Source organism: Passer montanus, unplaced genomic scaffold (assembly GCF_014805655.1).
Source record: "Passer montanus isolate IOZ18808 unplaced genomic scaffold, ASM1480565v1 scaffold3, whole genome shotgun sequence".
In the NCBI taxonomy this organism is placed as follows: domain Eukaryota; kingdom Metazoa; phylum Chordata; class Aves; order Passeriformes; family Passeridae; genus Passer; species Passer montanus.
In genome coordinates, this window is record NW_024367707.1 from 8,579,215 (window position 1) to 8,602,841 (window position 23,627).

A 23,627-nucleotide genomic window follows, 5' to 3' on the forward strand; every position below is an offset into this window, starting at 1 on the left:
AGGGCCGCTTTGGGCGTCGGCGCAGGGTAGGCGGCGGGCCCGGGGGAGCTGCGGGCCGGGCCCCTTCTCCCTGCCCGCCTGTGCCGCTGGGGACCGCAGCCCCGCGGAGTCAGGGCCTGCCCCCGGGGAGGCCGGGGGGCGGCGGGACGGGTCGGCCTTCCCGGGCACCTCTGGAGTGGCCGGGGATGGAGCCGTGGGATTATCCCGGGCCGCTGTGTGCCAGGGAGGAGCCGCCCGCCGTCTGCCGCCCTTCCCCTTCTGCTGGCCCTGAGCAGGGCCCGGGGACGGGCAGGCGAGCAGGGGGCTGCGCGTTGTGGCCTGGGATCGCTGTGTCCGGGTGACCGGGGGCTCCCGGGGGTAAATCATCCACCGATGCACGGCACGAGTCGGTTTCGGGCACCTAGGTTCACTTCCAGGTCCCTTTCCCAGAAATATTCTCCGCCTCCCCCAGAATCTGTCAGGTTGGGAGGGAACAGCGGCATCCGGCCCAGCCTGCTCAAACAGGGTCATCCTGGAGCACAGGACACAGAATTGTGTCCAGACGGTTCTGGAATGACTCCAGCCTCTCTGGACAGGCTGTTCCAGTGCTCAGTCACACGCACAGCACTAAGTTCTTCCTCGTGTCCAGGTGGAACTGCCCGGGCATCAGTTTCTGCCCGTTGTTTCTCATCCTGGTGGGTGGCTGCACCAAGAAGAGCTCGGCTCCATCCTCTTGGTGTGCATACCTAAATGTTTATCTCCCTCTGGTAAATATGGATGGGAGCACACTGGCTGATTTTTAGGAGCTCTTCTACATGGATTAAGAGTTCGTATAAAGACTCATCAGCATTTTTGTCTTTTCTTGTAGGGAGCATTGTTTTGAAGAATGTCTGGAAGTTTCTACTTTGTGATAGTTGGTCATCATGATAATCCCATATTTGAAATGGAATTTCTGCCTCCTGGAAAAGTAGAGTCAAAGGTGTGTTTTTGTCCCCCCATGACACTCCTGTGATTCTTTTATAATTTTACAGTGTATTAGAAGCATGACCAGCATTGTTGTTAAAAGAAGTGTCTACTGTTTTCTGGGGTTTACTGAACAGAAATTTTGTCATAGGGAGTAGAACTCTGGATTTCCCAAGTCTCTTAAAAAATCTTTGACAGATTATACTAGTTCTTCACAAAACACAGCTTCCTTATATATTCCCTGCTGTATGTTATATATATCTTAGTTTTGCTTTGGTAATTTATCTTAGTGTGCAGAGGTTTTGTAGTAGCTGTTCATTGTTTAATGCCACTAACTTTTAAGACATTCATATACAATAATAAGGTAAAGTAAGAAACATAAATTTGAAAGCTCTATTCAGTCTTTATTCTTTATGCTATAAAATACCTAATTTCTTAATCATCTTCATTAGTCATACTTGCTTTTAAGTAAGGAATATTGATAAATAAAGACTTTGAAAATGTGATAAATGGAATACTACTCAATAAGTATTGTTTCCAGTGGGAAAAGAACAAATCTATCTGTAAGTGGCATTACATCAAAGAAAAAATAGACTTCAGAATAAAAGTGCATGTATCTGTGAGTGGAAGTATATGCTGTCACTGATTGGAACTGCATGGCATCATCTCTATTTTGAACTAATATCCCATAAAAGCTCATAAATAAGGCTACTTAGGCTAGACTTTCTGTGAGGATGTGTAAAAGCTGATTGCAGGAAAAACCTGAGAGGTGAGAGTGACAGTAACAGCATCCTGTTACTATGAGAAACAGTACAAAACTACTTCTTCCAGTCTAATAAAAGCTTCCAGTGTGGTTTTGTCCTGTATCTCTTCTTGGCAGATGTCCTCTGGTGTTCTAGACTGCCTACAAAGTACAGAGACCAAACACCACGATCTTGTGTTTATTATTGCAAGAGGTGCAGTTTACATCTGCAGACATATATTTAAAACTAGTTGCAGAAAAAAGAAGACCCCAAAATCAATAAAACAATCCTGTTTCTAGGTAAACAACATGAGAAAAACAGAAACTTTAGGTGATTTTATCAGCATACCTGCCCTCTGTATTTATGCTTTCTGCATCTGTACTCTAGCTTTTACACATTGCAACCTATGGGTCAATTTCAGCCAAATTTGACTGAAATTTTATAGTCCAGAAAATGTTACATTTTATGTATGCTATGTAAATATCACAAAACCAGATGTCTGGAAAGAAGAGAAAAAGATATATGAGGGCTTATATTGTGGAATAAGTTAGCAGTGGGAGTTTGCCCATCAATAAACAAAATAATTCATGCTTGAGTTTGTTCCTGAGATGTAATACAGGCTTTACTGATGTTGTTGCTCTCAGGACTAGTTTTGTGATGATCTTTTTATTATGGCTTCTTTTCTCCCTTGAAACCAAGTACCATGAAAACATATGGTAGTTTCATTTAATTACAGGATGGCACACGTGGCAGAAAAGCAGGGTATATGTAACATTATGTAACTTGAACATTGGTTCTGGAGCAACTTGAGCAAATGCTTGTTCATATTTCATTCCTTTCACTGAATTACGGATGATCTGTCTTCTGGAACTGCATTAGGATGACCATCGCCACCTCAACCAGTTCATTGCCCATGCTGCTCTCGACCTCGTAGATGAGAACATGTGGCTTTCTAACAACATGTACTTGAAGACTGTGGACAAGTTTAATGAATGGTTTGTTTCTGCTTTTGTCACAGCTGGACATATCCTTCCCTGTTCTCTTTCCTTATATTTATTTAAGAAAAGCCTTTTCCCAGAAAGAGGTAAGCATGAAGTGAGTTTGGAATAGATTTCTCTGGCTATTCGCTATTATTGTTAGAGTCATCAGCTTCAGGAAGAGCTGTATTGTGAGGCACAGCAGCTAGGAACAGTTGGAAAGGTGGATTTTTACCTTTGTAGGAGCTAAAATAGTATACTGAAATGTGGTACATGGAGTAAAGAGGTATGAGAGGCTCTGAGCAAGCTTTTATGATTCTCTGTTCCCACCCTCTTGACCGTGCTGGAGAGGAGAAGCAGCAGTGAATATGCCTGGTGTCAGTCACTCCAGTGGTGAAAATGCAGTGCTGAGGCTTGATACTATGTACAGGTAGAAACATTTGTTACACATAGCAAGTAACACTGAATGACATTTTAACTTTAGGTGGCTGAGATGCAGGGAGCATCGTCCACGTTCAGAATTACATTGTTTTAAAAAAGAGACCTTGGATAGAGAGGTGATTATTTTCAAATAGGGGGATGTTAAAATATAAAGGTAATACTTTCCAAATTTCATTGCTTCAATTAGTTTTTTAAATGCTTCCTCCTATGAGTCACTGCTATTTCGTGTGCAGCTAAACATTTTAGGTATATGTTATATTAGGTCTACATGCTTATCTCAGGATAATGTCTCTTTTCTTTGTCAAAGTTTTATTTTCCTTAATTACTGTACATATGAGATTTATCATGCTTCATGATGTGAGGCAAGAAGATGGAATTAAGAACTTCTTTACTGATGTATATGAGTTGTATATAAAGGTAAGAAATCATTTTTATGATTTCTGCACTACTTTTAAGCATGTTCTGCTGTTTGTGCTCAGGCACAGCTGTATTAGCATGTTTTCTCTTGAGGGCCTGTATAAGCAAGCACCTGCACAGTCCACATCAGCTAGAGCTGGTAATATGTGACATAAAGGCTGTATTTTCCATTAAACAGAATAGGTTTTTTTAAGTTTTATAAACTGTGCTCTTTTAGACTTCTTCACTTTAGTCCTATGATTTTTTTGTAGAATAGATTAGAATGGTTTGGGTAGGAAGGGACCTTAAAACCATCTACAGCTTCCTTGCCATGGGCAGGGACACCTTCCACTAGACCAGATTGGTCAAAGCCCCATCCAACCTGGCCTTGAACAACTCCAGGGGTGAGGAATCAACAGCATCTCTAGGCAACAGAGAACTTGTGGGGCAACTTCCTGTGATGCATTTTGTGGGAATATGGTATCATTAATGATGATATTGAGAGGACTCTTCTATAGAGCCGATAGCTTTGCTCTTGGAACACATAGCCCTTGTTCCCAAATCCTCGTGGTGCTTTCACTAGACAGGGTCATGGCAAACAGTCATGGGAAGCATCACCATCTAGCCTCCCACAGGCACTCAAATGATCCTAATTTCCACCAGTGTGTTGGGTTTGCTCTGAGGAGCTGGTGCTATGGGATGGCTCTGCACATGTATGGGAAGAATGCAAGGGCCTGGAAAGCAAGGACTGTTTAGGAGGTCAGTACTCTTACTGACACTAAACAGGCTGAAAGCTAGTAGTAGGTGTCACCTGAAGTGACATTTTCCAGGGCTGGGCATTATGCTTACTGATGGGTTTTTCTTCTTTCCCCAGTTTGCAATGAATCCATTTTATGAACTCAATACTCCTATTCGATCCACTGCCTTTGAAAGGAAAGTCCAGTTCCTTGGGAAGAAACACCTTTTAAGCTGAATAAATAAATCTCCTGAGTGAGTGCTTTTTCCCTGCCTTCCTGGTTGTTTGAACTGTACTTCGTCTGGTTAGTCCCCTGCATGTTTTATATTCATCTTCTGAAGGCTGACTAACTGGATGCTGAAGCAGCTTTTTCTTTTGCTGATATAGATAAGAAAAGCCAAGCTTCTCTAGCTAAAAAAAGGTGTATCTCAAGAAGTTTCCTTTTATGTGATATGAAAATAAAGTTCTAAACTGTCAGAGGCTGCAGAGGTTCAAAGGAAGAAAGTGAGTCATTATATATTAATGCATATGCAAAGTGTAAGCCTCTGACACAGGGTAGGAGGAAATCAGACCTAAATGCAAAAGATGTTCACCAGTCACCTGGTTTAATATGAGCAAAAGGAAATTCTTGACTGTTTGGCCTAAGTGCTTAATTTTATAATAAACTTTCCTAGTTGTATTCCTTCAGTAGAGAGTTCACGCTGCAGACTAACCAGACTAATATTACATTCTGTGGTAGTAAATCAAGCCTCTATTTATTGATGTGTAATTGTATGTATATAAAGTGCTCAATAAAAAATAGAAAAATCAGAAAAGCTGTCTCCAGTACGTCAAGAAATTCTGAGGAAAACCCCTAAAGTTTAAAAGTGTCTAATTTCAAATTTTCTGTGTATTTAGTGCAATAGACATTTAGCTGCAGTGTTGCATTAATGAATGTCAGGGCAGATCTGGCTCTGCCCTGACATTAATTCTAACTCACACATGAAAACAACCCAAACTGAATTTACATGTTTAAACCCACTGTTTTTCCCCAATATTTCTTCAACTGCTGAAACTTTCTTTTTGTAATTAAATTTAGAGGAGGATCTTTGCACCATGAAACTGCATTTGATGAGGCTTCAGAAAGGCATCATTTGGCCTGTCTGGCTCCTACTCCATTGTAAAATGTTTTAGGAACCATTTTGCAAAGCTTAACATCATTCCAAACCAGTAACTTTTGAATAGATCATTTGTCATATATGTACCTAATACTTTGCTTGGGTTTACAATATTAAGTATTCTGTTTCTTATTGCAGCCAATCTGTATAAGCTATCTTTTACTTTTTTTTTCAATGTCTGAAAAGTAATTTCCAAAGGAAGTGACATTCTATTCTAAGAAATATTTTGCATAGTCTGTATAATCAAGGGGACCACATCTGTATGTGCTGTAAGTGTACAGTCAGTCATTATTTCTGCATTTACTGCTAAACTGTCATTGTAAAAGGTTCCATAAGAAAAAAAGAACATATTTACCTTAAATAAAACATGAAATGTTGTAGTATGGATGCCTGTTGAGTATACTTGAAGTGATTTAGAAGAAAACTAGATAACCACAGTAACATATCTGGTGGGGTGGCCACTGAAGATGGGAATACCTGTCTTTGCAATGTTTTTGCATATAAACTGCATTGTACAGCACTTTGATAGTCATGTAATTTTATATAAATCAATTTTTTTTCTGTGTACATGGAAATAACAAACACACTTGAGGTAAAACATTCTTGATCATGTGATAAGGAGCCACTGAGATGCAGTTATTTTCTGCCTCCTCCCCTGTAGCATGATGGCTGGAAAAATACTAACCGTTAAGATTCACTGAGGAAGTACTTTAATTAACCATATACTTAGCAGGAAGAAAAGGCTTGACAAATATGAAGGATTAGTGCTAACAGTTTCTACCACTTTTAGAAGCTACGTTGTTTTATAATTGCATTTGCTGCTGCAGTAGGACATTAAGTAAAATGAAAGCATTTTCTTTCTTGCCCGATTTCTGAAGGCAGTCAAATGGTGCCTGTTCTTATGCCTCCCCATCTTTCCCTCTTTCCACTGAATGTTGGAATTTTAGATGGGAAATGCAGACTCAGGTCCACCCAGGCTTTATGAAAACAGACTGTTACTGGCCACAAGAATGGAAGAATTATGTCTTAACTCATCACCTTTGTCCTAGAGTTTGTGGTTCAGGAGCATTGTCTTGTGACAGAACTCCAAGGGCCTTGGCGAGGTAGCTCCAAGTTCTCTGTACATGGACAAACACTTGTTTGTGCTTTAGTTTGTGAGTCTTCTCAGTCGGCTGAAAGACCAGTAGCTGAAGTGATGGGTGAAAATTACCTTGTGGTCAGCTCAAGTCACAAATCTGCTCTGAAGGCTGCACTTCCAGCATGCTTCAGTGAACAGTTTCTCAGTGAAAAGACACCTTTGCAAGAATTATGTTTCTATCCTCTCAGGGGATTAAGAGTAAGAATTCAAAATAAAGTCTGTTGCAGTATAAGAAAACAGAGGTAATCTGCATTATGCAATAAAGGCAATAAAAAGTTTATGAGTTGAAGGGACTAGAATTACCCTAAGTCATTCAAAAATCAAGCATAAGGCTATGAGACCATTAGCACAAGCTAACATGAATCAACCTTAGTAAATCTGGGCTGGAAATGCAACTCAGACTCCACTTTCTGCAAGGTTCCATTACTGTTTAGGTAACCTGTCAGGTGACTTAAAGTAAGATCCATTTGAGGTATGGAGCAGCTGTTAAAGCAGCTTATGTAAGCATTGGTACAGTTTGTTGTGACACGAGCTGTCAGCTGGCCTAAGTAGCTGCTTCTGCCCCTTCCCATTCTGCTCTCTAACAAGCACAGCTTTCAGCAGTCCCACCAACCTGCCACAGCAGTAGGTTTTACACTGGAACTTTGCATGCATCTTACACAGTATGCTCTGTCAATCTACATACTGCTAACAAGGCCCTGAAATATCTGAGGTGTGTTAGCTCTTGAAACAAATCAGTGAATTGAAACATAAGCCACAAATGCCTACCTTACATCCATATGGAATGATACCTACTACTTTTACAAAGTACAGAAATTAATGTCTGTTATTAAGCATTATGATTTTATACCTGTCACTTATAACTGCTTGTCAAAAGATTTTTGATTCTGTAGGCACTCAGTAAGTTCTCTGTGAGATCAGTTCCTGACCTAAATCTAATTCCTATAGTGTCTTATTTACTACAGCATGTACACACCTCTTTATCTTTACTGGCCACTTTTGTGATGTGTACAGTTGTGGTACAGCAGCTCCCAGGGCACGAGTAATACACTTCTATGGGACTATGTTTTAACTTTATTAAACCTACTTCTGAGATGGATGCTTGGTAACCATGATGTGAAATGGAAAGGGGACAGATGGGAAAACACAGATGCCTGCACAGAAGAAAGACCACAGTGGTTCTCATCCTTCATTCTTCCCTTTTAGCAATCTTACCTGAATGGTAACTATAGTACTCTAGTCCCAGCGTCTTCAGCTCCTGTTTTGTTTCAACCTTAATCTCTGCTAAAATGAATGTTAAGGAAGCTTTAATTACTAAAGTAGTGGTTTTACAACAATTCATGTCACTAGCTTAGTAGCCCCTAACACAAGTAATCTTAATTTCTAAAGCTTTTTGCTCTCTCATCCTAAGATTAAGAGGGATTTAGCTAAGATTTTCTTCACAGATCCTTTCACTCATTGACTAGTAATTAAACATAAGTAGCAGTTCAGCCTATTCTTAACTGCTCAGGGACTGAAGTTTAAAACACAGTTCTGTTGGTGTAGATGCAGGACTGCAAGAATAAATCAGGCTTAGGAATGCATAAAAGATAAAAAGATGGAAGTTTTAAGCAGGAGTAGCAGATCTGCAGACTAAAGTTGTCCTGGACAGGTTCAAGCAAGAATAAAATACATTCAGAAAAGCGTACTAAGAGCAACAAGAAGGGTTTGTTTTTGCAAGCTTTACTTCCAAATAATTACACCTGGTACAGATTGATCAGATAGTTTTAAGATAAAGTGCTTGCTGGTAATATACTCTCAAGAAAGGCTTTTCCATTGAAACAGAAACGTTTCTGTACAGAAAGCAGTTGTTTAATGAATAACATGGCCTGTCCTGCAGCATCAGACTTCCTCTCTCAGACCACATGCACATGTGTGCCTGTTAGCAGTCAATTACAGATGGAAGCAATTGCTACTGCACTAGCAATTTTGCTATTGCAAGGACAGTGGTTACTCTGAGAGCCAATAACCATTTATTATACAAGTATTCTACCACTTAAACTGCAGCTGAAAGCCTCAAAAACACCTGTAGTTTTGTCTGCCTGACTGCAAAAAAACTGTCCAACAAATACAGAATTTGCTCTGGTTCATAATTATGAAATTAATTCAATAATATAAAAGACATTATCTCTTAAAGGTACAAGTCCATATCCTAAAATAGCAATTTTAATAATGATCAAATTCAGCTCAAATACTATCTATAGTTATATACCTGTATTAGGGCTGAAAGCTGTCAAATCTACTGAAAGTCAAGAGCTTCCTGAGTTCTCCACGTATTGCCAATCCTTAATATCACAGTGCAGATATGACTGGTAAACACATTCATAGCTCAGGTTTACAGGAACAAGAAGTTTGGAACTTCTAAGGCTGTACACAAGTTTTCCTAAAAAATTCTCACAATGTGGATCCTTTCAAGTGCTATTAAAGCTGACTGAATAAAGCATTTCTTTTTCAAAAAATGGTTATAGTTCAGTTACTCAGATTTTTCACCCTATTGATCAGAAACGTGCTAGAATGGACTTAAGGCAAGGACACACATTAATTTTAAAACTCATTAGCATTTTACATTAAACCACTGGAAAAATTAGTGCAGCATCAGAATAGTATGGGGGAAAAAATGGACATTAAATATGTAGGAAATTTACTTCCTACTTACAAACCTACACAAATTACAGCAACATTAGGCAATTAGAAGACGTGGATGGAATTTATATTTTATAATAACCACATTAGAGATGAAGTACCACTGACAGCAAAAGGAATGTAGTGAGACTGAAGTTTAATATCTAGCATTGTTAAGAAACTGACATCTAATGAAACAAAAGTGGAATGCTGATTTCATAAAAATATACACATATAAAAGTATCTTTGTGCCTGAATTCCAGAACACCTTCTCCAAAGTAGTGCTTCTAGAACTTTCAAGTTTTAATTATATTCAAAGTATTTATCATTTGAATAAAGTTGGCAAATTACATTCTTATATTATTTCTTTCCTCGATGTCTTCCTAAACAGAAAGCATCACTAATTCAATAACAGGTCACTCATGAATGGAGATTTTTCTTTTTCTCCCCCATGAAAGCAGCAGAATATTACGATTTTAATATTAGAGTGAAACCCATTTGTTATTCTATCTATTACACCTTCTCCATTCTTTTATAGAGCAAGCTAGTTGACAGTAATTTGGCAAAAAGAAATTTAAGTCAACAACAAGAAGAGCTGGGCTTCGGTTTCCGATGAAGGTTTACAGTATCTGTTTGAATAAAGTGATCTGATCTATCTTCAGAGGCTAGAACTCTTCTAACAGCTTCTTCAAAGGCTGCTGCAACGTTGGTGGCATCTTTTGCACTGGTTTCAAAATAGGGATAGTTGCCATTATTCCTGCACCAGTCTTGGGCTTCTTCTGTAGATACTTGCCTTTCATCGATATCAACTTTGTTACCCAGTATCACAAATGGAAAACTTTCAGGCTCCTTGACATCTGCATAATAAATGAATTCTTTCTTCCAGTTGCTTAAGTTTTGGAAGCTTTGAGAGTCATCCACACTGAAGGTTAGCAGGCAACAGTCAGAACCTCTGTAGAAAGGAGTCCGCAAGCTCCTAAACCGTTCCTGACCTGCTGTGTCCCATATCTGCATTGTAACAAAATGTCCATCGACTTCCAACTCTTTGTTTAAGAATTCCACACCTATTGTATGAAACAGCTGTGCATCAAACTTGTTGGTGACATATCTGTTCATGAGGGAACTCTTCCCAACTCCACCATCTCCTAGCAGTATTACTTTAAGGAGTGATGATTTTGTTGCCATCGTTACAGGAAAAGATCCTCCTGTTTTTTCTAGACCTGTAAAGATTAAGGAAATCATTAAAAATGAAAATAGTTGTGAGCACCAAATTTTGCACATGTAAATATCTAGAATGTGTTTTACATTCCACCAACCTCAAGTTTCATGTACAAAAAGAGAATTCCACTAAACAGGTGAACTGTAGATACACTCCAGTAAGAGTACCCACTCAAGAATATCAAATTAAAGAGGCTTCTCTTTCACAGACCACAGACTGCAGTTTGCATCAAAGCAATATGCTGCAGGAATTAATGGTCTGTCACTTAAACTATTTTAAACTCCCAAATCCTTCAAACCACCCCCCACTTTGTACTGAAGGGTTATCACATCATATTCGGCAAGTGCTGTAATTCATTTATGTTCACTGGAAAAGGTTCATGGAAAAAAGCAGAGTGAGAGAATTTTATAGAGCATGTGCCTTGAACTAGTCACTTCAGTGCTGTATTTTATTACCAAAGTTATTTTTTAAACCAAAGCACTATGAATACAGTTATCTATGGAACTAACGCAAATGCTGTCATTTTATTTAGATGAGCAATCAATAGTTTATAGTTTACTCCCTGCAGAACAGCATTGATGAATGGAATACTGTAAAAACTACCACAAAAGAAAATTTACTGTTACTACTTCAACGATACTCAAAATGCTTCAAAATGCCACATACCGAGCAATGACAGTTCAGTCAGGAGGTGTCAACTTCCCATAGTAAAACTGTCAAAAATTCTGGAAGTGCTAGTGAATAGTCTGGCTGCCAGCATGGGGATGGCAAATTAGTGACACCAAAAGCTTTTTAACTCTTAAGACTTAGAAAGAAATTTTAAAAAAATCCTTTAGCATTAAAGTAGTTTGCTCATTAGTGCTTTGTACCCAACCTTTGCCCTCACAACTAGCAGTGTCATCTAATACTGTAAAATGATGTTTTAATTGCTTGGGGGTAAAGTTTCATTTTATCAAGCCCAAACTGAAGTTTCTGTATGAGAACTATTTTCCTAAACCTACCTGATAGTTTGGGCTTCAGCCCCAACAGGCTTCTCTGAAAACAGCAGCTATTTAAAATGGAAATGGGTCATAAGTTGCCAAGTCCCTCTCTTTCTTTGAAGGAAGGAATGTGGTCTTGCTAGTTGTAATTAGCATTACTGGCATATACATCACCCACACTGTGGCTGTAGAATTAGTACCTGATACAAGCTGGCGTGAGAGTCATATGACTCTGTGCTGCCTTACAATCAAAGCCTACAGTAGGAGCAAGAAATTTCAGGAATTTTTTTTATTAGTGACTTTCCATCTTTGAATATTTACTTGCTAGACACAATCTACAGTAAGACAAAAAGAGTAGTTTGAAACCTCAACACAAAAAAAAAGTCAAAATACAAGGAACTGACTGCTTCCACTAACAATTTTTTCAGAGCAAATAATTTAATTCATTCATACTGCATAACTAACAACGTTTATAAAGCCTTGATTCTGTACAGGTTTGTATGATAATAAAACTTCTTAGAGGCTACAAGAAGATAGTTCATTTACCCTTCAGAGAGCTACAGGACATGGCTATGGCTCAGGTTATGATCACATACATTTCAGTGCATGTGAAAAGCCTCATTAGAGTCACTGGACTACTTGCATAAGAGTTGCAGGTTTATATGCTTAACTCTCAAAATGGTCCAGTGTGTTTATTTATGTCTCCAGTTTCTACATCAATAGATAGGAACTGCTTCTTAATAAATAATGCTTTCATGGGAACAGAGGGTACTGAATGTTCTCCTGTTCTTTCCTACCAGTGCAGGGAACAAGTTATAATTTATTTTTCCAGTCCTGCAGAAATCGGAAGTTCCGTGAAAGACGAATGTGCATAAATAACTGGCTTAAGTAGTTCTGACTGGTACTATGCACTCGTTTCTTTAGCATCTGCATTTTTGTCAAAGGCAGTTATTATCATGAAATTGTCCACAAGGCCACATTTTAAACAAAATACAAGTAAGGAAAGTGTTAACAGTACCTATTACTTTGTGCATCTAGAATCTGCTAAATTAATTTGCACAATTTCAACTATGTGGGTCATTCCAGTCAGGTCTAAGAGACCGATGACCATAAAATTAGTTTTACTGGGCAGACAATTACAGACCAACCACAAACTATTAAAAGTGGACCAAACTGGTCCTTTCACACAAAAGCTACAGAAAGAGTCTTCCGTGATATTGCAGGCAATGTTGCTTTCGGTTTTTGCTTCGGTGCTTTTCGGACATTCAGTTTCCACAGCTGCCATGCTAGGCTAGAGTTAAGTTTCTGTGAAGTTTTTAATTCAAAATAAAGGCATATACATTCAGTCATTTAAATAGATACTGACAAGCTGTATCTGAAACACCAAAGAAGCATGTTTGAAAGTATTAAGTATTTTTGTTTGAAAGCAGCTAAAACTTTATACATTTACAGCTTTATTACTACATAAGGGACTCATCTGCAGCCACAACTGATAATGTCATTTAGAGTATCTGCTGAATCAGAGTTGTATTTTTCAGAACAGCAGACCGCTGCATTTATTTTCTGATTGTACATCTTTAAATAAGTTAAGATTTTTAAATGACTCAATTTTTGTAATTGTTTTTTCTAAAGTTATGAAGCCTTAACACTCCAAACAAATAATACAATAATAAAATACTTAAGACACTACAAGAATTTATATTATTTCTCCTATTATACACTTTATCTGTACAATGTATGTTTTCACAGTGTTTTTGGAAGGGATGGTTAACATACCATATGATGTTTCTGAAAATTTACTACATCAATTTTTCAGTTTAAATCATCATTCATGATCTGAAAACAAAACAAAAGCCTAATTCCTAATGTGCATCTGATTGTTTTACCCAGCATCAGGAATCACAAGACAGTACAGAATTACATCTAACTGTTTGCTATAGTTATTTCTTGGTGAGCTACACAATTAGTTAATGTAAGAGTAATCTCAACCTAGTAGACAAAGGGTCTGTAACAAGAATAATTTTCCTCATGTTCTTCAATCATTTCAATATTCAAAGAAAGCAAATAAAAAGCAGCCCCACTCTGGTTCATTTTGATAACCATTTCTGAATTGCTTCCCCTAACTTAAAAGGATTACAGTGCTTAAATCACTGACTTCAATATTCCTGTTAAAAGCAGGGAATGTTTTCTACTAAATGTAATTTATGACATGATCATATACCATAACACAAAAAAGTAAATTAATTGTTGCCTTTCAGTATGTCCCTTTTAAACAGTAAAATGAATTGCAAGTCAACTATTTCCACTATCAGTCCAAATATTTGCTGTCACAACGAAAGACAAACAGCTAAGCAGCCTCAGAAAAATCAGTTTGCATTACAAAATCCAGTCCTGCAAAGCTTAATGAAATACCATGGCCTTGTCCAGTCTATCCATCTAGATTGTGTTACTTCCATATGTCAGCTTAATATCTCTGTTTTGAGTGCAAATACCTCTCTTGCATAAATACTGAGGCAGCACTCAAAGAAAAGCAAGATTCTTGGTCTAGAAAACCATAGCAGCAACATGTAAACTTAAGTCTAGGAATTTGTTCTTTTTTTACTATAAAAATAATTTCACAGATTAAGGAGGACCCACTCACACCAGTGTACTGAAGGCTGAAGACAAATGCTGAACTCAAGTTTTATGGAAAAACAGTGCTAGTCAACACAGTGACTGCATTGCATCTATAATGTCAGCAAGCTGCAAACCCCATGTAAACTATTAATCAAACCAAGGCAATTTGACCTATTTACAGTTTCATTTTTCCCATGCTGATACCAGCCACTGCAGCACACCATTAAAACCCAAAAAAAAAAAAAAAAAACCAAACAAAACACAACCAAAACAAAAAAAACCCCACCAAACAAACCCACTGAAATCTCACCTCCACTCCCCATTTTTAATAGGGCACCAAAACCTGGACCTACTGTAATACCACCACTGAACTGCCTTAGCATTTTTGAAGAAACAGATGTAAGGGACACTTAAAATTTCCAGACAATTGCTTCTCCACTTGTATTACTTTCTAACTTGGAAACAGGCGAGAAAATTTGTTTCAGTTATCACTGTCATTCAGTAGTCGCTTGATGAATCACCTGCTAGACAAAACCAAGACTAAACCTAAAGGTTTTCTTGAGGATATATAGTACACTGCTCTTTAAATGAAGCTGTTAAACATGAAACAGTCTCAAGTTTGTTCCCATCATGTAAGTAATCATGTTTACTTACAACCTAATATGCCATCAGCCAAAAAGGGTTCATCTTTGATTTTAAAAAAAGACAAAGTTATGGACAAGCAGAATTAGTAATTCTACAAGCATAACATTGACCATGTTTCACAACTTCCTATTCTCAAATTTACACATATAAGCAAATCCATTTCAGCTTATTCACAATTTTACTTACTAAGCCACCATATTTTGTTAAGCCACTGGTATCAAATTAGAAGTTTTAAAAGGCACACCACTGCAAGTATTTTGACTGAAAAAACCACTTGCCTTTCAATAGAAATGTAAACTCCCTCCCTCATTAGTAATTGGGGTTTTTTCACAGAAACAAAGCATTTGACAATAATTGCCAGGCTAGCATAGAAAATGTAGTTTGTTAGTTACAGCAGCCCATCAAAGAATGACATTAATTGCTTCTCTGTGTAATGTCTGAAAAGAAGCCCCAAAAAACAAGAGTTGCAGCAGAAAGGGCAGAATCCAAAACTACATAGTTTTCAACACTTACTGTTTGTGGAGGATTTACATTTCTCAGCCCCCAATCACTACAGTGGTTAAACTTGTTGCCTATAGCAGATCTGCAAGTTTCCAAAAATCTGAAAAGAAAGGACAGAAGCATGTTTTCTCACTTTTCTCCCCTTAGCTAATCCTTGTTCTTATATTTGGGAGGTAGTGGTTTATACCCTGGTCAATTAAGCGGCAGAAGATTACTTTTTAGTGCATAAGAGGCCACAAACATGTTTGACATTGAAAGACTTCTTTCTCAATTGAAAGGAAAATAACCAGATATGAAGCCAAGATGCTACAGGCTTTGTACTCCTGAGTGTGTTACAAGCAGAGACATTAGTCAGCCTCCAAAGTGACCCTCCCCTCCATGGGGCACTGACGTAAGAGCTGAGGATCAGGAACACCCCTTTAGTGACAGTCACTTGTCAGCTGCCTCAAAGCCCTTCAGTCACACAGCTCGACCTACCAAAGTCCTAATCTCCTCACAAGTCTTCCTTCCTGTACCTCTGATTTCACCACTGCACTATGAAGATAATCTGTCAGCAAATTATTAAACATCTATCCAAAAGAAAATGCAGACTATTTGAAATTGCCTCTAGTTGTAAGCAGTCTTAACCTAACACCAGCATATCAACTGAATTTACTTGTAATTTCTTATATGAACCCAACCCAAAATGAACTGTCACTCAGCTGTTGCCACTCATTTGGATACCAAAAGAGTTTTATTTGGGGGTTTCTTTGTAAGGCTGTTTTTGACTCCTCTGAAGCTCAGGATTCTAGTTCAGTTGTCTGGCATGATTCAGGACTATGAAAGAACCAGTGGGCAAGGGAAGAAATCCTGAAGTTCACATAACCCTTGGATCATTAAATCATTTCAGTACCCACTGCCAGAATCACTTCATTTATTCCAACTTCTAGCTAGACACAAAGACAATTAGCAAAATTTGTCAGGAGAAACACCTACATTTATATCTCTGCCAGTTTAATCTTGCATAAGCCTAACCTTCACCTCCAACCTCATTCTCAAATTCAAGTAAAACGAGCAAACTTATTTATTCCAATTTAATCAGAGTTGACATTTCTCAGCAGTCCACAGTTAAACATCTTCCAGTTTAAATATTCTATTACTTTCAGCCAATTTCAAAGCACCCTTCGGTGCTGCTGCTCCTGGTCCAACATCGCTAACAATGCCTGAGCTATTTGACATTCTCCCTGCAACCTACTTCTCTGTTACTGCTCCCACTCTTTCAATATCCAGCAATTATTTCTGCCCAAATGTGCTCATCTTTCTCCCTTGCATTAGTTTTCCTTCAGGGAATCTTAGTAATAGCAGCTCTATTGGTTCAAGGCTACCTCGTACATTCATATTCTTCCCAGTGTTGTGACAAAAGCCCATCCCCAAGGCATTAAGTGGGTTACACTGTACCAGGCCAACACACTTTCTGCTCTGCTCAGAAGGAAAACAAACAAAACACAATGGAGAATGAACACTATTAACAAAAAAAACAAACAACAAAACGACAAACCTTAAGGACTTCTTACAAGCCTTTTTGCTGGGAAGCCTTTATTCATTGTGAAACATTTATGTAAAATTCCAATCTTAAGGAGCTGGAAGATCTGTTTCCCATAATTTATTACCAAATTGGCACAAAATAAAGACTGAAATTTAAATATCTTATTTGACCCTCTGCAATTCTTTTTTAACACATATTTTCAATTTAAGCAAACTGATGGTGTTTGAGCACTCAAAAGTAAAACAAGGACTGCTAGAGCAGGGGTTTTTTTGAGTTTGGTTTGTTTTTGTTGTTTTTTTTTAATGCCCACTGTCTCTTTTTAACTTTATGGAAGAGCCCTTACTAAAATTATGACAGCGCCATACAACCTGAATGAAGACAGAGAAAAGTAACAGTTCATTATAAATTTGATGGTATGAAACACAGAGCTGTATCATCCTTTGATTAGGTTTCTCTGAAAATAAAAGTGCTAAGAAAAAAATGTTTTGGATTTATTTTGGGTATGTGTGCTCTCCCTCCAGTCTGCCATTACAGCTTGTTACCTTCAAAGCTATTCAAAGTAATGGAAAAACACTCTGAAAAAAACAAACAAAACAAAAAAACCCAAACCAAAACCCAGTCACACATAGCCACCCTTGCTCTAAAAAAAGCTAGCACTGACAACTTCAGTGTTGCACAACACGTTAAAAGTAAAGACAAATAAAACCCACATGCTTATTTAGTGTAGCTGTAAATTATTATGGACAAGAAGGAAAACAACATGCAGGACGGGAGGCTGCACGACGGCTATCTGCAGACAAGCATTTCAATTCCTGAACAAAACTTAGCCAAGAAGCTCCTACTTAATCGTCCCACCCAAGGTAATAGAACTTAAATGCTCTCCACGTATCTAGTTACACGTAACCTGCTATAAAGGCACTAATGAAGGATTTTAAAACTGTATTTCTTGCACTATATTTCCTGCTATGCACTAAATTGTTCTGAACAAGTTACATGTAACACGGATTTCCTTGGACCGAGAGCAGCCCATTAAGCACGTAAGCGATTCCCAGTCCCGGCCCATCCCATCCCATCCCACACCCGGCCCGCAGAGGCACCTGCCGGCCCGGGAGCTGCCCCGGCCCGCAGCGCGGCCGAGCCCAGACACCGCTTCCAAAAGGAGAACTGAAAGCCAAGGGCGCGCTGGGCAGGCGGGCCCTCTCCCGCACAGAGCCCACGGGGCTGGAAAAGACCTCCGAGATCACCGAGGCCAACCCTCGGCCGAGCAGCTCCCTGCGGCAGCCCAGGGCCCCGGGCGCGCGTCCAGCCCTTCCTCAGACACCGCCAGGGACGAGCCCGCACCGCACCCGGGCAGCCGCTCCGAGCAGCAGCAGCCAGGAAAGGGGATCAAAGGAGCCTCAATACTCCTTCCGTTCCCAGTCTGAGGCGTGTTGCGGACACAGGCACGAAGCGAGTTTCGCCCTGACAGAGCGGCGATGTCTCTCAGGCGTGAGGAAGCGCGCCGGGGTCGCGACCGGCCACACGCCAGCTGGAGCCGCTTCCCAAAGGAGCGCCGCCTGCCCCGGAGTCACGGGATCCCGGATCACGCCACATTCCCCGCCACCCGCACGGCTCTGGGGAGCGCCCGGGGCCCCCTCCCTCCGCGGGCCCGGCCGGGGCTGCCTCCCGCTCCCCGGCGGCTGCGCCAGGAACACCGGGGAGCGCGCCGGGCATCTCGGACAGCGGCGGGGAGCGGGCGGGGAACGCGCCAACAAGGGAAAGGAAAACAACGCAACCTGACTCGGCTCCAGACCGCGGGAAGGGAAGTGCCGCCGCTGCCGGGCGCGCTGGGGAGGCCGATCCCTGCCCGCGGGAAGGGGCTGGGGCCGCTCCTGCCGCCGGTGCCGGTCCCGGGCTGCGCCACCGCCGCCGGGCGCTGCGGAAGGAACGAACATGGCGGACAGGCCGGGGGCGGGGCCGGGCACCACGTGAGGCGGGGGCCGCCCACCGGCCCCGCCCACCGGGCAGAGGCCACGCCCCGACGGGAACGGGGGAATCGCTCAGCCCGAGCTGCGGGACCAGCGGGAACGGCGGGAACAGCGGGAACAACGGGACACCCGCACACCCGCACACCCGCAACAGGGATAACGGGAAACACCGTGCCCACAGCCACACAGCGCCGGCAAGGCGCGTCGAGGGCCATCTCTCAGCGATCACTACCGTGCGCCGCCTCAGAGCGCTCCCCTGGGAGGAAAAAAAAAAAAAACAAAACACTTTTACTTGCTCTAGAATGCCCTGCATTATTAAGCCCGAAAATGCCTTTATAAAGTATTTGCCGGTCAGAGTTATTTATTGAAGGCAGTAACCTCACGGTGCTCCACACTAAGGGCCCCGGGTATGCAAACTCACAATTGTAAGACAGCTTCACTTCAAAAGTAGAAACATTTAAAGTGTCAATGAAGGAATTCATCAAAATACAAAGCATGCTATTTTTAAAAATTAGCCAGGCACTTTTTTTCCTGTAGCAATCCAGAATAAAACCAACTTGACCAACTGATAGGGAAAAAAGCTAAAGGAGACAATAAGAGTCTTTTCTGTGCTCTTACAACCTCCTCACGAGGGCAAAGTATAATTAAAATTAAAAAAAAAAAATCAAAGAGGTTCCCACACCATCAGGAGGAATAGGTGATGACAGGCATAAGTACACCCATTTGCTCAAGCAGTCATCACATGCTCTGATCATAAGGCAGATGCAACCAGACTGGAATTGCCACTTGTGGAGTCGTCTTGTTTTGGATCAGACAGCAACATGGCCCAAGGAATGGAAAAGATCTCAGTATCATCAAAAGGAGATGTCTCCTACTGACACGAACAGGATTATCAAAAGGCAAGCCATGCTAGAGGCAAATTTGATGATACCAGACCCACTTTTATCTAACAAAGCTGGACTTCAAAAATTTTTAAGTGCTTTTTTCCTGGAATCTGCTTTCATCTAATTCTAGAATAAAAGACAAGCAATTGCTGGAGGGGTAGGAAAGTGGGCTTTAAATTATGGTAATTCTAAGGTATATAAGCTATGATCAGTTATAAATCATTATTTTATGATTTATACAGAAGAAAAACTGCATTTAGAAATGGAGGAAATCATTATTTTGCACTTAATATCTTTTGGGGAGAAGCTACCATGTTTTTGTTTTGAAACAACACTGGATTATGTTTTGAAACACATTGGATACATGTGAGGAAATTTAAAATTGCAGGATAGTTTGGCTTGGAAAGGACCTTTCCACATCATCTAGTCCAATCACGCTGCAATGCACAGGGACATCTTCAACTAGATCAGATTGCTCAGAGCCCTCAATTTGGGTAACCTGGTACAAGGTTTCATCACCCTTGCTGTAAAAAAAATGAATTCCTAGCCTGAATATAGTCAGTCTGTCCAGTCTGGATCTTTACTCTTTTCTCATCCTACTGGAACAGGCTCTGCTAAAAAGTCTGTCCCCATCTTTCATATAAGCTCCTTTTTATGTCCTGGAAGGCTTCAATGAGGTTCTTACAGTCTTCTCCAGGCAGAACCACCCTTGCTATCTCACCCTTTCCCCACAGAAGAGGAGCTCCAGCCCTCTGATCATCTTGGTGGCCTCCTCTGGACCTGCTCCAACAGGTCCATGTCCTTCCTGTGCTGGAGACCCCAGAGCTGGATGCAGGACTGCAGGTGGAGTCTCATGAGCGCAAAGTAGAGGAGCAGAACAACCGTCCTCAACCTGCTGCTCATGCTGCTTTCGATTCTTTCTGGGCTGCAAGTTCACATTGCCAGCTCATGTCCAGCCTCTGATCCATTAGCACCCCCAGGTCCTTCTCCTCAGGGCTGTTGTCAATCCATTCAACTCCCAGCCTGGACTGACAGCAGGGGTTGCCCTGACCCCGGTACAGCATCTTGTACTTGGCCTCATTGATCCTCATGAGGATCCACTTGAACCCAGCTCTTCGTCTTGTCCAGATACATCATTTTTTCAAGTCCTATTAAGAAACAAAATTCTTGAACTTCTCAGATAGGATGTATTTTTATTTCCTTTACATGGGAACATATAAGAAAATAGAAAAGAACCATGGTGTAACCATGGCTACTACGCTTATGATTTTAGGCACAATGGAGCATCGTAGGGTTACTCTCATGGTTAATACACGCGCATGAGTGCTTGAGGATCAGGAACTGAAGGCCCTTTTCCTTGTATCCACCCTGTTACATACTATATATGTAACAAACATATATAGTATGTAACAGAGTATATACATATATAGTATGTAATAGTTGCTAAAGAACAACACGAATTTTAGAACAAATAATGGGGCTGGTCACATGAAGCACACCTGCCAGTCCTGAGGTCAGACAGAAGAACACGCCCAGTTAGGAACAGTTTGAAACAAGTGCACCAAAATCACTCCTGTTAATCATTCTGCAGACAGGCAGGGTCCCAATGGAGGTCTCTGTCTGACCATCCCAGTGTGGGGGAGCAGGGCTGGGGCAGAGCCCCGTTTTGGCTCAGGCACTGTACAAGCCTGGTGGCCCCATTCCTGCACCCCACCTTGTGCTCCAATCTCCGTCCAACAGCACATCCCCAGGCTTACCTGCTTCCCACTGGAGTTTTGGCAGATCCTTGTCACCAGACCTGCCTTGCTCTTGTTTGGGTGCTGCCAGACAGTGACCCTTACAACTGAAGCCACTGTCCCTGCATGCCTTGTCACCCACCATCCTCCCCTGGCTCGCCTCCCCCTGTGCAGCAACCCACCCTTGCTGCTCCCTCACATGCACCTTCATCTGAAAGCTGACTTTGCACTTTGGGGATTTTTGTTCACAGAGGTGTATTCATGCTGTTATGCCATGTCAGAGAGAACAGCACAAAAAACATCCAATGGCAAATAAAGGGCAACTTTTTGTGAGTAGGAGGAAGTTCTGTATCAGCAAAGCTCTCTTACAATAAGAGCTTGTGAATAATACTTTTTACTATCTGTAGCTGGCAAGGAGACTATGTCCCATCCTGGCAAGAGATGACATGGCCTCAATAAAACATGACTTTGTCACCTCTTGGCTGAATTACAACAGCACAAAATAGGGGGATATGAAGTCATTTATGGCTCTTTTAAAACCAGAATGCAGCAAGCCAGCTCCCAAGCAATCCAAGAAATTATCAAAGTGCTCTTGTTTCTTTCCTTATCTTCCAGGCAGTCAGTGAATTGGACCATTACATCCTGAAGATTCCCTGAAGGACTGTAATATTTGCTCTTTAACCACAGCCTGTTACCAGCTAACTTTCCTTCTTGGCACAAAAAAAAGAGCTAGTTTTTGTTTAAAGAGCCGCAGTTCTTTGCTTTAGTAGCAAATGTAGATAGCACAGCAGACAGAAAGGAATACACTTTAAATGAAAAATAAACAGCAAAAATTTCCTTTTGGTTTTGAAAAGAAGAGTTATCAACAACAAATGGCAGCTGAGTAACTCCCCCAAAAAAGTGAACAGTAAGAGGGATATGACAGAGATAGAAAAGGCACTCAGCAGAACAGATGGAAGTGGATCTGGCAGGGGATCTCCAGGAACCAGAAGGAGTTTTGTTATTGTTGTTAAGGGAGCGACAATGACTACAATTAATAGAGCATTTCAGATACAGAATAGCATCCTTGTTTTTCACATTGAAAATTGTGTGAAATTCATTGTTAATTCAGTTCTCATCTTCTTGAAATATGTATCACAAGTTCTGCAGCTACAAGCTGCTTGATATTTGAGAGCAATTTATGTTTAAGACCTTATTGCTGCTGTTAAATCACAGGATTCAAGGAGTTGAATTTACAGCATTTCTGGAAAACCCCATGGAGACAAATACAGACTTTAGCCTGGTTAAGCATATATTTGTCCTATGTTTGTGGGGATCACATCTACCAACACACTCCTTGTAGGAGTAGCAGCACAGACATGCTAAACATCATACCCACATTAATGGTCTCTGCTTAAAAAAGTTCAGAGATCTTTTTCTCACCCAGAATGAACTTAAAAAAAAAAAAGACATCAACAGTATAAAAGAATCTCATGTTTCAAAGCTTTTCCTTTGTTTCTGGATTCTACTTCCTGTACTCCAGTGCTCTACACCCTCCTGCTCTTGTACACACTATGTAGTTGCAAGTTTTCTTTTTAAAGACATCTTGAGACAAAGCATATAATATAGCATATAGTCTTAGCCAGACAAATATTTCATACCTGCACAGTTACACATTTAGTGATGGGCAGTTCAAAAGAAAATGATATTACATGTTATGTCACAAATGTAGTCAGTGTTACAGATACAAATTTTACCCTTGAAATATATTCTGTCAGAAACACCCTCCATGCCTTGTAATATTTCCCTTTTCCAAGATAAAACTTGGATGAGCTTTACACTACTGGAATGGCTTCAAAACCAACTGCAGGCAGAAATTATTTATAAGTTGTTCAGAGCTAAAATAAAATCTTCTGCTACATGGTGTTCTGACACAGCACAATGCTGGATAAAGCTCTCCTCAACAGGACCATGACCTTCAAAATGACTGCACACAATCCTGTGCTTGCTGTGATCCACTAACACAGGAGTGTTTGCTTTCCTGTAGTTTCACTGAAAGCTAACAATAATACTTTGCACAAAAGTACTGTCACTTAGGCAGGACTACTCATAAGCATCAATTCCAGCACACAAGTAAGGGCTGGGAAGGAAGGCCAGATAGTAACTCCTTGGTTACACAGGAACACTGAGGGTCTGACCTAAAGCTTTAATGTGTATTTTACACCAGTGCAATTCCCCAAAACCACAGGTTTTTACATGCTAAAAATCTAACTAATGCTGCTGAAATGTAATTGCTAACCCTTCACAGAATAGAAAGACTTTTCTTCTTATTTTTTTTTTCAGTAGAATACTTTAAGTGTCTCTTTGCAATGTCAGGTTACACA

At 40.5% G+C, this 23,627-nt stretch overlaps 2 protein-coding genes across 5 annotated transcripts; one reads left to right on the forward strand and one right to left on the reverse strand.

Moving 5' to 3' along the window:
- Positions 1 to 10: 10 nt before the first annotated feature.
- On the forward strand, positions 11 to 5,779 carry TRAPPC2 (trafficking protein particle complex subunit 2). Of its 2 annotated transcripts, none has more exons than XM_039714263.1 (5): positions 11 to 26; positions 848 to 958; positions 2,565 to 2,709; positions 3,435 to 3,520; positions 4,374 to 5,779. In XM_039714263.1, exons 2-5 carry the CDS (start codon positions 866 to 868, stop codon positions 4,470 to 4,472), a joined length of 423 nt encoding a protein of 140 aa, XP_039570197.1. In that variant the 5' UTR covers positions 11 to 26; positions 848 to 865; the 3' UTR covers positions 4,473 to 5,779. The 2 variants fall into 2 exon arrangements, with proteins under 2 accessions (XP_039570197.1, XP_039570198.1); XM_039714264.1 differs by lacking the exon at positions 11 to 26 and adding an exon at positions 722 to 746.
- Positions 5,780 to 9,331: 3,552 nt separating this feature from the next.
- RAB9A (RAB9A, member RAS oncogene family) lies at positions 9,332 to 18,633 on the reverse strand. 3 transcript variants are annotated; one of them, XM_039714259.1, is made up of 3 exons: positions 18,453 to 18,593; positions 15,165 to 15,252; positions 9,332 to 10,411 (listed from the first exon to the last, which is right to left on the reverse strand). In XM_039714259.1, exon 3 carries the CDS (start codon positions 10,374 to 10,376, stop codon positions 9,771 to 9,773), a length of 606 nt encoding a protein of 201 aa, XP_039570193.1. In that variant the 5' UTR covers positions 10,377 to 10,411; positions 15,165 to 15,252; positions 18,453 to 18,593; the 3' UTR covers positions 9,332 to 9,770. The 3 variants fall into 3 exon arrangements, with proteins under 3 accessions (XP_039570193.1, XP_039570195.1, XP_039570194.1); XM_039714261.1 differs by lacking the exon at positions 15,165 to 15,252 and having other exon boundaries at positions 18,453 to 18,633; XM_039714260.1 differs by lacking the exons at positions 15,165 to 15,252; positions 18,453 to 18,593 and adding an exon at positions 18,024 to 18,403.
- Positions 18,634 to 23,627: the final 4,994 nt, after the last annotated feature.

Excerpts from the sequence above, each read along its gene's own strand:
- TRAPPC2 (XM_039714263.1), top strand. The coding sequence starts at position 866 with ATGTCTGGAAGTTTCTACTTTGTGATAGTTGGTCATCATGATAATCCC. Across the intron at positions 959-2,564 it reads CTGGAAAAGTAGAGTCAAAG|GATGACCATCGCCACCTCAA; the intron begins GTGTGTTTTTGT and ends GAACTGCATTAG. Across the intron at positions 3,521-4,373 it reads TATATGAGTTGTATATAAAG|TTTGCAATGAATCCATTTTA; the intron begins GTAAGAAATCAT and ends TTCTTTCCCCAG.
- RAB9A (XM_039714261.1), bottom strand. The coding sequence starts at position 10,376 with ATGGCAACAAAATCATCACTCCTTAAAGTAATACTGCTAGGAGATGGT.